Source organism: Carya illinoinensis, chromosome 11 (assembly GCF_018687715.1).
Source record: "Carya illinoinensis cultivar Pawnee chromosome 11, C.illinoinensisPawnee_v1, whole genome shotgun sequence".
NCBI classification, from domain to species: Eukaryota; Viridiplantae; Streptophyta; class Magnoliopsida; order Fagales; family Juglandaceae; genus Carya; species Carya illinoinensis.
Genome location: NC_056762.1, coordinates 36,946,556 through 36,961,141, shown reverse-complemented (window position 1 = coordinate 36,961,141; position 14,586 = coordinate 36,946,556). Strand labels below are relative to the sequence as shown.

The 14,586-nt window shown below is 35.7% G+C and overlaps 1 protein-coding gene across 4 annotated transcripts; it reads left to right on the top strand.

Moving 5' to 3' along the window:
* The first annotated feature begins 5,516 nt into the window (after positions 1-5,516).
* On the top strand, positions 5,517-11,833 carry LOC122282637 (probable copper-transporting ATPase HMA5). 4 transcript variants are annotated; one of them, XM_043094580.1, is made up of 7 exons: positions 5,524-5,917; positions 6,022-6,453; positions 7,942-9,333; positions 9,453-9,707; positions 10,335-10,457; positions 10,627-11,106; positions 11,234-11,833. In XM_043094580.1, exons 2-7 carry the CDS (start codon positions 6,160-6,162, stop codon positions 11,648-11,650), a joined length of 2,961 nt encoding a protein of 986 aa, XP_042950514.1. In that variant the 5' UTR covers positions 5,524-5,917; positions 6,022-6,159; the 3' UTR covers positions 11,651-11,833. The 4 variants fall into 4 exon arrangements, with proteins under 4 accessions (XP_042950515.1, XP_042950514.1, XP_042950512.1 ...); XM_043094578.1 differs by having other exon boundaries at positions 5,524-6,453; XM_043094582.1 differs by lacking the exons at positions 5,524-5,917; positions 6,022-6,453 and adding an exon at positions 7,462-7,638.
* Positions 11,834-14,586: the final 2,753 nt, after the last annotated feature.

Genomic DNA, 14,586 nt, shown 5'->3' with positions numbered 1-14,586 from the left:
TTGATGCAAGGTGTATGGTGGAAATTCATATCGATGGTTGATGAACTTCCAAGAAAGCTAAGCGTGGAAGTTACACCATGATTTTCAGCATGATTACTTTCAACATGGGTCAAAGTGAAATGTTTAGAATTATTTTATTCTGAGTTGGTATGCTTTTATGGTGGAGCATGATAGTGAAAGTTATGAAGATCTTCATTGTGGTGGAGCGTGGATGTGAGATCAGCCAAAGTTGCAAGATGGAGATTGTTAGGTTTTGCTCCTTTGTTTTTGTCCCACGTGTGTTGAGAGTGAAGGAAGGGCAAGACCCAAGGCCTATAATAGGAGGTTAATTCTCCTTGGTAAAGTAAGTTTAGTTAAAACTTTTGACTCTAATAAAATTTCTCTCTTGTCTATTTTTGTAAAATGGGAAGAAGTATGAGTTAAAATTTTGCAAATAGTGAAAGCTTTGTGGGTCTGTTTGGGATGATAAGAGAAATTGTATAATTGTAACAATTTTTCATATAGTGAATTTTTTTTTTCTGAATCTAATGGTTTTTTTCAAGTTTAGGAATTTTCACGTAAAATCTTATATTGTTATTATTTTTCTATTTTTCTTGTTATTTCTATAAATGGTAGATCTTAAGAGGGTGCATTTTGGAGATCCAAATTTTCAACAATTTTTAATTCTTGAAAGACGGTGTCTTGTAATTTCATCTTTATATATATTTATGTAGAGAAATTTAGTTATAAATAATTTTTATAAAAATAAATCTATAAATTAATTATGTGGTTTAATGTAATAAATTAAATAATAAAATTATTTTATTATAAAATAGATTACACGGAATCCGTTTTAGGCCATTTTTCTCAAACAAAAGAAAGAATAATTTAGATTTATAAGGTATTAATTAAAGAGGTTGGGTCGCTGTCTCAAAGACGGTTCAAGAAACTTCAGGGGGACACGTACATCAATCAATCTAAATAAATTCCTAATTGCTTAATTTGCAGGATATTGTTATATGGTGCTGGCTACATGATTTACGCAATTCAATTTATTGCCTTATAAAAAGAAAATGATGCACCTGAACCGGAAGTATTCAGGCATCATGTGTAATATATATAACAACTGATCCCTCAACTTCCAGAAAATCTGATTGGAATGCATGCTATTCGGTCGCATCTGCCTAACTTTAGGCATCAAATCAAGGCAAATGGTTTAAATATACATTTATAGGGTGAGCATTCTTTTTAAAAAAAATTAAAAAAATCATATTTTTCATAATGAATCATATTTTCTTTTAAAAAAAATACATGAAATTTGCATATCTCTTTATATCTAATATAAATTACCCTCCAAACGTATAAGGTTATAACTAGCATCCTTTTCAAAAGGCTCGTCCTGTAAATTGTATTTCACGTAAAATCTAGTGAGAGAAGCTCCTCCTTCTCTCTAGAAAACAAGGCAGTGCTTCCGTCCGAGGGAGGTGGGAGCCTAGGCTTCCCCTCCCTCCATCTCTCTGGTTTTGTTTTTTAAGTTCCTATTTCTGTTTCTTTTTCTCTGGTTTTTGTTGTAGTTTTTCAGCTTATAATAAAGCATCGGTCTGGAGGTGGTTTGGTGGTCAAAAGCTCCAACCCCGGTCAAGGAGGCCGAAGTCATCCTCCGGTTTTATATCTCGCGATCGGCGAAGTGAAGCTTGCACGGTGGAAGAGGAGGGCCTGGCATCGTTTTTTTTTTGGCTGTGGCATGGTGTGGTCAAAGCCAACCACTAGGGGATGCATGTAATAAAAGGCGCCTTCTGGCATCTGTTTGGCTGAGTTTTGTTCCATTGAAAGCCCATCACAAGCCTGCTACCGAGTCCATTTCCGTATCATTTCACCCAGCTGGGCGGAGAGTCATTCCTCGCTGGAAATGGAGTTGTTTTTGGCTTGTTTGGCCGGCTTTCCTGACCGTTTGTGGTGGTCTTTTGAGGGGATAGCGGAGAGGATTTACGGTGTGGCTCGGTTAGGGAATCTAGCTTTTGGAGTTGGATTTTAACTTGCTGTTTTGGGGTGCTCCTCTATGGGGTATATGCACCCTGTTTTATCTATGGAAAACAGGGGTTTTTTGGGGTTGCATGCTGAGCGGCATGGAGGGGATAAAGAACTTCTGGGGGTGGATTCCGGCCGTTGTTTCATGGTGGATGTTCTTGGGGACGATGGTCGGAGATTCAATAAAAATAGGGTCAGACGGTGCTCCTCTTCTTATTTGTTTTGTTAAATCTGTTTAGTTATGTTAGTGTTTGTTGGTGGTTTGGAAATAAGCTCCCCGGTGCTGAACGAAGAAGATGAGGTTTTCGTCTCTGGGTTTTGTCAATGCCAGCCCAAACCGGAAGTTGTCCCGATCGGGGGTTGACGGTTATGAGAAAGGTGATGGCGACGGGGCTGGTTTCCTGGGCATGGGCAGCAACGGGCATGGGCAGGGAGACGAGCATGGGCAGCAGCTGTTTGGGCAGTCAGTGGAGAGCATGGTGCAAGTAGTGGTTTGAGTAGCAATGCATGCAGTGTAGTTAGTGGGGTTGAGCAGTAGCGTACTTTTTTTTTGTTTTATTTTCAGCTACGGTTGTTAGTGCTTTTGAGTAGTAGGGCATGCGGTGCAGGTAGTGGGGTTAGTTGAGTACAACTTTATTTTGGTATTTTTCAGTTATGTTGTTAGGATAATGAAAATAATTGAAATAGGCAATTCCCTTTCCTCTTTTGAGGAGTAGGGTAGTGAGTCCCTTTCCTTTTTTGGAGGAGTATGGTAGTGAGTCCCTATCCTCATTTGGAGGATGAGGGTGGAAATTTCCCTCCTCTTTTGAAGGGTGGGAGTGATATGGGTTGATGTCTCACAGACAAGCCGAGATGGACACCTCTGTTTATACAGAGTCTCGCATCTCAAAAGGGCTGTGTCATTGGAGAATTTTTTAAAGTTTTTAGACAGTGTCTGACACAATGAAAGTTGTGTGTAGGGGAGCTTATAACAGATGAGTAGTTGGCTTGTAATCAGGGTTGGTACCCGGACTTATTGGTCACAGCTGTAACTTTCTTCATTCATGAATTTGAATTGAAGTCTATTTCAAAAAAAAAAAAAACTAGCATCCTTTTCACTCAAAACATGCAAGGTTATATCGTACGTACACACCTGATCATGAGGTCCAGCCGAGTTGCGCATGCACGTCGAAAAGCTCCAGCGCCGAGACCTTGATCTAGATCGAGTTCTGAATATATTAATGGTCACTCATGATCAATTGCTCATGAGTCCTGACCTCAACGCAAGCGCTTGCGTAGGAAAATCAAAGTTGGATAGCTAGCTGGCATGCACGGGGGCCCCTCGATCCATCGATCCGCACGCCACGCTGAGTCGTGGAGGGTGCGACACTACTACTAGAGAGTAGTTCAGTGCTGTGCCGCAACTCAAACTCAATTCGGCCACTAACTTTGGAGGCATTTGGCACGCCGGCCAGTTGAAGCCTTTCCCAGTTGCCTTAAAAAAGAAAGGAAAAAACCAAATCACTTTTGCCATGCAGTAGCGTCCGACAGACCCAATGAATGGTCATGGGACGTCCCTACTCCTAGAATATTCAGAAGCTCATTTTGAATTGGTTTCCAATTCCCATGCATGTTGCTCATCATGTCTTCCATCATTTTGTCATTCTTTTTTTGTTTTTTGTTTTTTCTAATTTTTTAAGTTTAACAAAGCGTGCAGTAGATGAGATGTAGATGTAAGAGTTTGCGTCTCGTCACATTTGGAATAATGAGATTGCTACGTACTCATCATGTCAAACTTGCGGAAATACAAAATCATGATCTCTCTCATGTGCAGAGGAATATGGAGGTGCTAATTGCCATTACCGTTCTAATAGATCTTTTTAACTTTTGTTCGATTTCTTCCTCTAATCGTCACATAATCTTTATTAAAACATAAAAATCAATATAATTTTTACAAATTTTAAAACAAAAATAATATTAAAAAATAGGACTTTGCTAGATACAGTCGACAAATACAGTCGGCGTACAGTCGGCTGTACGGAATGAATAAAAAAAATTATAAAAAAATTATTTTATATTCAGGAGAACCTACATAAATAAAAAAAAGTTATAAAAATAATTTTTTTTTTCATGTAGGTCCCGTATTAATTCACTTTTTTCTCCACGACTGCACGCCAACTGCATTTGCCGACTGCAAAAAGTATTTTTCTAAAAAATTACATTCAAACAATTTCTTAACTTTATCTATTCACTTTCACAAACTCCAACATAATATTTATTTTAAAACATATTTTTATTCAAATTTTTCTCTTTTCTGTTTCAAAATCTAATAAAACATATTCACTCAAGTCATTCACTACTAGTCACAAGATTTTGAAATACTTTTAAGTATCCAAACATGTCCTAAATGTTAAAGTATTTTTGTATTTTTTTTTATGAGGAGTGCTGCTACCACAAAAAATTATATAAAAGTAATTTCACAAACATACTTGACTTTATGTAATCTATAAAATCTACTTTACAATATGACGAATAGTATAAAATCATGTCAATTTATTATATTACTTTTATATAATCCTTTTATAACTAGAGTATTCCTATTTTCTTATTAGATTGATAAATCCCTCTATTGACAATAAAAGTTAACTTTGAATTTTTTGAATTTTTAATATTCTTCGAAAAACAATATTTTTACACAAATTAGTGATGCATAGAATGTGGAGACCTGCATTATCAATTAATAATTACTATTTTCCCTTCTCTATAATTACAATAATTAGTCCCACAACAAGTAGTGTGTTATACACCATCAAGCTTGTATATATTAGCACAAACAGAGCATTCATCACCGGTCTTTCATTTCTCTCACAAGATTATCCACATGATTTTACTATGCCAATCAATTACATATTTTTTGTTATTATTATATTCTTTAAATTCCACTTGATCTTTAGGCTTAAGCAACCATTAAAAAATAAAAGAAGAAGAGGGATTGCATTGCATTCGCCAGTATGGAAAGGTTACCCATGTATTCCAAAAGGTTTCAGCTTTCAAGGCCTAGGATCAAAGAAATTAAAACCCAGAATTGTTAAAAAAAAAAAAAAAAAAAAAAAAAAAAAAGAAAAAGAAAAAAACTCTTTCAAGTTGGGGGAAAAGGGGGTTGTGAACTCGTGCATTTTTAAAACGAAAAGCCCGTGGGCTTGCTTATGATGCTTTTTTTTTTTTTTTTCCAATAAAGATTAAATGGGCCTCGTTTGTATTTACAACTCCATTTGAAATTTATCAAATAGTGGGCCTTCTTGCAAGGCTCAATGTCCCGAAGCAGCAGTCCAAGTGCTGTGTTGGTGTGTATAATTATAAGTTGTGTCATAGGCTGACTCAGAAAGGATACGTATAAAACCAGTCCATGAATGGAAATGCGAAACAAAGTTTGTCTCAAATCTCAACCGGCCATGCCAATTAAGGTAACTTCACGCATTCATTGCAAAACGACAATCCAATGCACCGTTGCCGTGCAAATCCCGGCCGCCGGGGTACCAACGTCCACCAAAACACCACACCTGCCGCTACCAAACCCCAACTAATAAAACTTCAAAGCTTATAGCTGGCCATGGAGCCATCGCAGATTTAACACCAATAAACTGGGAACTGGGAACTTAATTCAAGCATCGAAACCAACAAACAGCTTTAGAGATTCTGCTCAAATCATGCCGTGAAATACAAGTCATTGGAGGACCCACGATCCCACTCCATTGCCTTTTTCCTTTTTATTTTATACGAGTTTTTTATGGTCAAGTGCATCCTTCACCGCTCGTCGCCAATAGATCCTGAATTATAGCTCCGTCCATCTTTACCAATCAGCACAATACCTCTGTCTCTCTTTGGGAACTGACCTGAGCTGCGTTTCTTTGACGCTACGCTCCCTCTCCTCGTATTTATTAAATTTTAAATTCCTTGTTTCGTAATACTACTATTCATATCATATATTTCCCTTTTATAGCTTTTCAACGTAGGAATGTTTTTTTTTTTTATAAGGTATATGGTTTGGGGTGTGAATGAGGAATGGTAGCCGATGAGAGAATTACTCTTTCGTAATTTGCACAAGCAAAGAGTTTCAACAGAGAGAGAGAGATAGACGCTCACGCATATTTTCATATTAACATCAATACGTCCATGGCGACCAAGTTGTTGGCGTTAGCTTGCATTGGGAGTGAGAGTCATGGGAACCTGTCACCGCGGCCTCACTATCCGTCGATGCCCAAGTACCCCAAGGGGGTGTCGGTGCAAGAGAGCAACCTGGAGCTGGGGTCGGAGGCCAAGGCCGTATTCTCTGTGATGGGAATGACATGCTCCGCATGCGCTGGATCGGTCGAGAAGGCGATCAAGCGGCTTCCTGGGATACGCGAGGCCGTTATCGATGTCTTGAACAACAAGGCACAGGTCCTGTTTTATCCTAGCTTCGTAAACGTACGTAAGCTGGACCGCGCACAATCCTGGGTTTTGTTTGATTTCTTGTTTGGATTCACTTTTAGCAGTTTGTTTCTGAAGAAATTTCTTTTTTCCGAAAATTGGTATTGGGAAAATTTTTAATTTTGACCTTTTCTAAATGGGTTTAGTGAAATTTTTTGTTCTTTTTTTTCACCTAAGCAGAAACTTTGTTGTTCTTGAGTCCAAGAAGTTAAGGTGAAAAGATATGGTCAATTTTCGGTCAAGGAACCCTAGAGATTATTCCCAGAAAGTAATGGATAGTTAATGGCGGCTCTTCAGACTTCAAAATGAGGAAACAAATTAACATTTGAAAATGGTTTGCCGAATTCATTTTCTGTGTCCCATGCAATCGTAAATTATTATTATTATTATTATTTAAATCTTCCCATTGAAGGCAATGGAATGAGTGAAAGATAAGTTATTTTCCCTAATACCATGACATATACAAAATGTATGGTCTTCTACCCAAAAATGATTTAGGTTTATGGTTTAGATTATGCTAAGGAGGCCTGAGGCTGAAGGTTACAACTCCAGTACAAGCTTGGGTTGAGCCCTATCCAGTTTTAATGGATGCTGATGATAATTATTAGAAGGCATGGTTTGGTTACCAAATACCAAACTATCTCATCTCATCTCATCTAATCATTATAATTTTCCTAAATTTCCATACAAAATATAATAAACAATTCAACTTTTATATATTCCAAAACAAAATTAATATTAAAAAATTATATTATAATAATATTTTATTTAATTTTCAACAAAACATCTCATCTCATCTCATTTGAACTGTGTAACCAAACGAGAATCATAATCAGTTGCATGCTGATTTTATGGTCCAGCTTTTAAAGTATACCTTATGCCATGATTTTGAATTCTAGCTCTGCACACTTGGGAAATTTCCCAAAAAGCTAATCATAGGTTCTTATCTACACTGGAACAATAGTGCCCGTTATGCTCATGACTAAAATTCTTGCTAGCCTGCTCAAGTATTGGGCTGAACAGGTCAGTTTGTAGCCAGTGCCATTCAATTTGTGCCGAGTAAAAATTAGCCTGGATAAATTTCTCATTTTTCCTTGTAATCCACTATGCATTTTCCCACAGAAGTTCTGCACGCCATGGTGATCAGCTGATAGGCTTGGATCACTACTTCCTCTGGCCTTTGTAAGCCTTCTGCGTTCTCAAGAATATTTTGAATAGAGAACTTTTAGGTGATTTCAGTGCCATTCATAATGTATTGTCTAGCTCAAAGAGAGTGCTGGTGTTTAATTTTCTCACAACTTAGTTGGAAAGGTTGGATTCGGGATGATTATGCTAAGTATTAATGGTTAGCTAGCGTATGTTCTGTTTCTTGTCTAATAATGATTTTCCTTTTTCATTCGTCCTCAACATTTAACGGTACTGTTTGTCTAAGATGTGTTTCTTTTCAAATTAATAAGCTTTTTATTGGAATATAACTTCATATAGGCAGAGACCATTCGTGAGACAATTGAGGATGTTGGATTTGAAGCCAAATTAATTGAAGATGAGATATATGATAGATCCACTCAAGTATGCCGAATACGCATAAATGGAATGACTTGCACATCCTGCACCTCCACTATTGAATCAGCTTTGCAAGCAATTCGTGGTGTACAGATGGTTCAGGTGGCCTTAGCAACTGAAGAAGCAGAGATTCATTATGATCCAAAGATTGTGAGCTACAACCAGTTAGTGAAAACCATAGAAGATACTGGATATGAAGCCATGCTTATTAGTTCAGGCGAAGATATAAGCAAGATAGATCTCAAAATTGATGGTGTACGTACTGATCATTCCATGAGAGCTATCAAAGAGTCTCTACAAGCACTTCCAGGAGTTCAAGATGTAAATATGTCTTTGAAACACAACAAAATATCCGTTTCTTACAAACCAGAAATGACAGGACCCAGAACTTTCATTAATGAGATTGAGTCAACTGGGTCAAGAAGTTTCAAGGCTAGCATATATCCCAAAGTAGGAGGAAGAGAAACTCATAGAAAAGAGGAAATTAAGCAGTATTACAGATCCTTTCTGTGGAGTTTGGTTTTTACAGTTCCTATATTCCTAACCTCCATGGTCTTCTTGTATATCCCGGGAATTAAGCATGCATTTGATACTGAAATTGTCAATATGATGAGTGTTGGTATGCTTTTGAGGTGGGTGCTTTCGACTCCAGTGCAGTTCATCATAGGCCGGCGATTCTACAGTGGATCCTACAAGGCTTTGCGCCATGGATCTGCAAATATGGATGTTTTAATTGCCTTGGGAACAAATGGAGCCTACTTCTATTCAGTCTACTCTGTGTTGAGAGCTGCTACCTCTAAAGATTTTAAAGGTACAGATTTCTTTGAGACCAGTGCAATGCTTATCTCATTTATTCTACTTGGGAAGTATTTAGAGGTTTTGGCTAAGGGAAAGACCTCAGAGGCCATTGCTAAACTCATGGATTTGGCACCTGGGACAGCAACATTGTTAACCTTAGATGATGAAGGAAATGTCATGAGTGAAGAAGAGATCGACAGTCAGTTGATACAAAAGAATGATGTGATTAAAGTTATTCCTGGAGCAAAAGTGGCTTCAGACGGTTTTGTGATATGGGGTCAAAGCCATGTAAATGAGAGTATGATAACAGGAGAAGCACGGCCAGTGGCAAAGAGAAAGGGAGATACAGTGATTGGAGGCACTCTGAATGTGAATGGGGTGTTGCGCATAAAAGCAACATGGGTAGGATCAGAGAGTGCTCTTTCTCAGATTGTTCGACTTGTTGAGTCAGCCCAGTTGGCTAAAGCTCCTGTTCAGAAGTTTGCTGATCGCATTTCTAAATACTTCGTGCCCCTGGTAAGTCTATAGTGATTTTACATCATATCTAGAATAATGTTGTTTAGTGTTCAAAGTTGTGTATAATGTCCTCAGAACTTACGTCAGGAAATGATTTTATTTTATTTTTTTGGTTGCAGGTCATCATATTTTCTTTTTCAACTTGGCTTGCCTGGTTTTTAGCTGGGAAGTTCCATTGGTACCCTGACTCTTGGATTCCATTTTCCATGGATGACTTTGAGCTTGCACTCCAATTTGGCATATCTGTCATGGTCATAGCCTGCCCTTGTGCTCTAGGACTGGCAACACCCACTGCTGTTATGGTTGGCACTGGAGTTGGTGCAACTCAAGGTGTACTTATCAAAGGGGGACAAGCATTAGAAAGTGCACATAAGGTTTGCATTTTCACCCATCTAGTGTTTGCTTTTTTATTTTAGTAATGCAAGCTCTATTCACTTTGGTTGGTCAAGAAGATTTTTATACACTGCTCAGGTTACTTTTTCTTCCATTTGCTTTGAGAATGACTGAATCAGAAAATGAAAATTGCCCTGAAAGTACTGTTTTTTACGCCACTACGAAAAAGGATCACAATCACAGCTCTTGCCCTCAGTGTTCTTACTATGTCTCAACCATTATTCTCACTCCCCCTTCCCAACTAAAAATAAATCATTTTGAAATTTGACCATAGTTGTTTCTAATGGATTTTATCAGAGTGGTTAAGCCATTATTCATTTATACTCAGTTGCCCATTTATAGGGAAATTTTGGGCTATGCCAAGTATCATGTGGTTGGCTAATTGTTCTCGGTTTTCATATTTTCTCTTTTTAATTTTGAATTCGTTTTTGGAATATACTAGGGATAATGTTATTTCTAACTCGCTTGGCCAATGTCTTTTGCTTTTTCTGGCTATAGTAGTTGTTGCTAGGAGAATTCTTAAAATAATCTATTCTAGGTCAAGTCAGATGGGTAACCCTCTCAGCATTCGAGATTTGTTCTCCTTGTACTGATTAACAATATTTCAGGTAAACTGCATTGTATTTGACAAGACTGGAACTCTCACAGTTGGAAAGCCTGTTGTCATTGACAAAAGACTGTTAACAAGCATAGCAGTTCAAGATTTCAATGAACTTATTGCTGCAACTGAAGTAGGCCTCCTTCAATGAAGAACTGAGTGAAGTCAAGAAAATATTGGACTTATCATATTGCTGTTTTTTCAATTTATCATGCTCTGATTATTTGAAAAAGATGGACTGGACTAAAGTATTTTGTACGTTACACATTGATAATATTGTTGGTTTGACATAACTGCATCAGGTGAACAGTGAGCACCCACTAGCGAAGGCCATTGTTGAGCATGCCAAGAAATTCAGAGAAGATGGAGAGAACCTTGCCTGGCCAGAAGCACAAGACTTCATTTCCATTACTGGGCATGGGGTGAAGGCCATTGTTCGGAACAAGGAAATCATCATAGGCAACAAGAGCTTAATGTTGGACCACAACATCGCCATTCCATTGGATGCTGAAGATATACTAGCAGAAGCTGAAGGGAAAGCCCAAACTGGCATTCTAGTATCCATTGATCGTGAAGTAGCAGGAGTTTTAGCCATATCTGATCCACTGAAACCAGGTGCAAAAGAAGCCATTTCAGTTCTGGGTACTATGAAAATCAGGAGCATCATGGTGACAGGTGACAATTTCAGAACTGCCAATTCTATTGCCAACGAAGTTGGAATTAAAACTGTTGTTGCAGAAGCCAAACCTGAGCAGAAAGCAGAGAAAGTTAAGGACTTGCAGGTACCTTTAATAACATTGTGTCAAAAAGTACTTAAAAAAAAAAAAAAATATTGTGTCAAAAAGTATTTCCCTTCATTCTCCGAGGCTTGTTAGTAATAGGAAACATTATTTCTTTTTCCATCCACAGGCTTCAGGCTACACAGTCGCAATGGTGGGGGATGGCATCAATGACTCACCAGCACTCGTGGCAGCAGATGTTGGAATGGCGATTGGTGCTGGCACAGACATTGCTATTGAGGCAGCAGACATTGTTCTCATGAAGAGCAACTTGGAAGATGTGATAACAGCCATAGACCTTTCCAGGAGAACCTTCTTCCATATTCGATTGAATTACTTCTGGGCTTTGGGATATAACGTTATTGGCATCCCAATTGCAGCCGGCATCCTTTTCCCATCCACTAGATTCCGATTACCACCATGGATTGCTGGAGCTGCAATGGCTGCCTCTTCCGTCAGTGTTGTCTGCTGTTCTCTGCTGTTGAAATATTACAGGAGACCCAAGAAGCTTGACAAACTTGAGATGCACGGAATAAAGATTGAGTGATTCATGTTAATGACGTATATGCTTCTATAAGTAATCATGTTCTCTCAGAAATAAGTCTAGGAAGTTTGTTGGTTGAAGAAAACACAATATCAGCCGACCAAGGTAGGTTGGACCAACATTCCATGTAATGGTTTGACTGGTGATGAAGTAATCTAGAAGTGAGTGTTTCTTTAATGCAGTAAATTATTAGAGTTATAAAAGAAATGAAGAGCAGCATGTCTAGATAAAAGAGAAATAGGTGCTTGTTCAGCACCTTAATCATGAGAAGTGTTCGGGTCATAAAGAGATCTTGATAGTGAACTTACAACCATGTATATAGCTTGATATTAAATGTTAATTTTACATCCGTACAATAAAAGAGAAATTTTCATTCACAATGAGATTTTATAAAAATAAATTTACATATTGATATAGTTTGTTATGTTACGTCAGATTATAAAATAATTTTTACTTAAATTAGATCTAACGTACTATATTTATGTGAGATATTCTTTTTATAAGGGTAGCACCTTTTAATAAAATTTTACGATCTATCGTCATCTCACGTCATTTTGTAGGCTTACTGATGTTTGCGTGTACAAAACATTTCTCTTAAATATTAAACATACTTGAAAGCAGATTGTAAAACGAAGAGTACCGGCAGACCGGCCTATTGCACTACTACCTCCCCGAGCACGTAGCAATCTTCCAAACGCAAGCCATGACGACGAACAGCGAAGATGATCACTTTGCGTGTAATTCCATAGACCCACAGCATAATTATTATTATTTTTTCAATAAGAGAGGGACCCAAAAAAATAAAAAAAATGAAAGACATAGGAAGATTTAGCTCTGAATTTTGAACGACGGGTAATAAAATAAGAGATGATTGAGACAAGTACATTAAATTAAATCATTACATGCTAACCGTATATATGACTCGTGACAAGGCATGCAACTTATAGGGCGGCTAGTTTGTTAATTTTAAATTTAAATTCAAATGATTTTATATGATATGTAATTTATATTTATTTTATAATAAAAATAATTTTATAATTCAACGTATCATATCAAATCATATTAATTTATAAGTTTATTTTTATAAAATCTTTTTATGATTAAATTATTTCTCTAAATAAAAAATAAATCCTTATGACTAATTACGACGTTAAATTTAAATTAGTCCTTTATATGATCTCGCATTGAAGTTTCTATTCCTTATAATGTTTAATAATTATAAGATTTATGACAAAGTCCCCTAGTCTTATAATATTCAAATTTGATCATTTTCATACTTTGATCACTAGATGAATTCATTTATAGATGCCAAATATATATATATATATATATATATACCAGTACCTCAAATGAGCCACATGGATTATTAATGTCCATGCATGTCATCGATCGTGTAAATGTTAAAAAATATAAAAGTAAACAAAAAATAAAATCTTATCACATAGTAATACAAAAATAAACATGTCATCATATATATATATATATAAATAAATTAACTTAATATGTAATACACACGTTAGAGTTATCTTAAAATAATAAATATTATTTATAATTTAATAGATCACATTAAATCATGTTAATTTGTAAATTTATTTTTAAAAAATCTCTATTATAAAGACTATTATTATTTTTGGTAATATCATGACTTAGCAAGAGTACTCATATATATGTCGTTTTTCAACATATATAATACAGAGCTGGTTAATAAGTAATTAAAAAGGAACTTAATTAACAAATTACAAAGTTAGATAGAGGGTGATCGATCTTTCCAGCGATTTCATAAGCTGCATGATATTAATATATATATATATATATGTATGGGTTAGTCTTAGAATATGTATTAATAATGGAAGATGAATATGGAGGCATTGTGATATCCTGGAATGAATTTGGCCGCTTTTGTGGTGTCTTTTCAATTGTCATATATATACGTACAGATCTGATCTCGATGATCTGCCGGCACAACAAATATATATATATTAAGGTCAAGTTCTGTTTGGATACGTTTGTTACGTGGTTAAGATGAATGATATATTTTAAATAATAATAAATAAAATATTATTATAATATAAAATTTTAATATTAATTTTATATTAAAATTTAAAAAAATTAAATTATTTATAATATTTTATATAAAAATTAAAAAAATTATAATAATTAAATTAAATGAGATTATTTAAATTTTGATAATCAATCCGGACTTAGTTATTGAATATTACTGCACTCCAAAATTATGCCTGTAGCCACCTTATAAATTAGATCATATTCTATAATTCTATATATAAATAAGAACTTCGATCTGATATTAACATATATATATATATATATATTAAGAGTAGAAATTAATTAACTCTAGTTTTTAGATATTATTATTATTATATCATTGTACGTCACTAGAAAAGTGAACAAGATTTTTAAATAAGTTTTATTACGTACAAGTAAAATTACGCACTAATCTGTATACTAATATTAATTCTTTCATATTTAAAATTTAAATTAACACTATTTTCGATAAAATTTATTTTTTAACCAATCACATTATATTAATACACATATTAATACACAACTATACTTACAACTAGATTTTTACTTCTCAAATACATATGCATGAAGCCATGTTCATGATCAGTAGTAGGCTAGTACCTAGTCTAGCTATCTAGCGCGCATAAACTAATAGAAATGACGGGAATGGCATGTTTTTTCAACTTCCATTAATGAATTAAAATCATGCGCATATACATTATATATCTATGCATGATTAATAGTAACATGCACTATATTATATACTGATCAACCCAAATGCATCCCCCAATTAAAGATAGAACAAAGAAAACAGCAGACCTATTTAATTTAATTATTAAGGGAAATCCAGAGTCAAAAGATCGATACAGGCCACATGAGTGCTAGCTAGCTGTATGCATTTGTGTATATATATATAT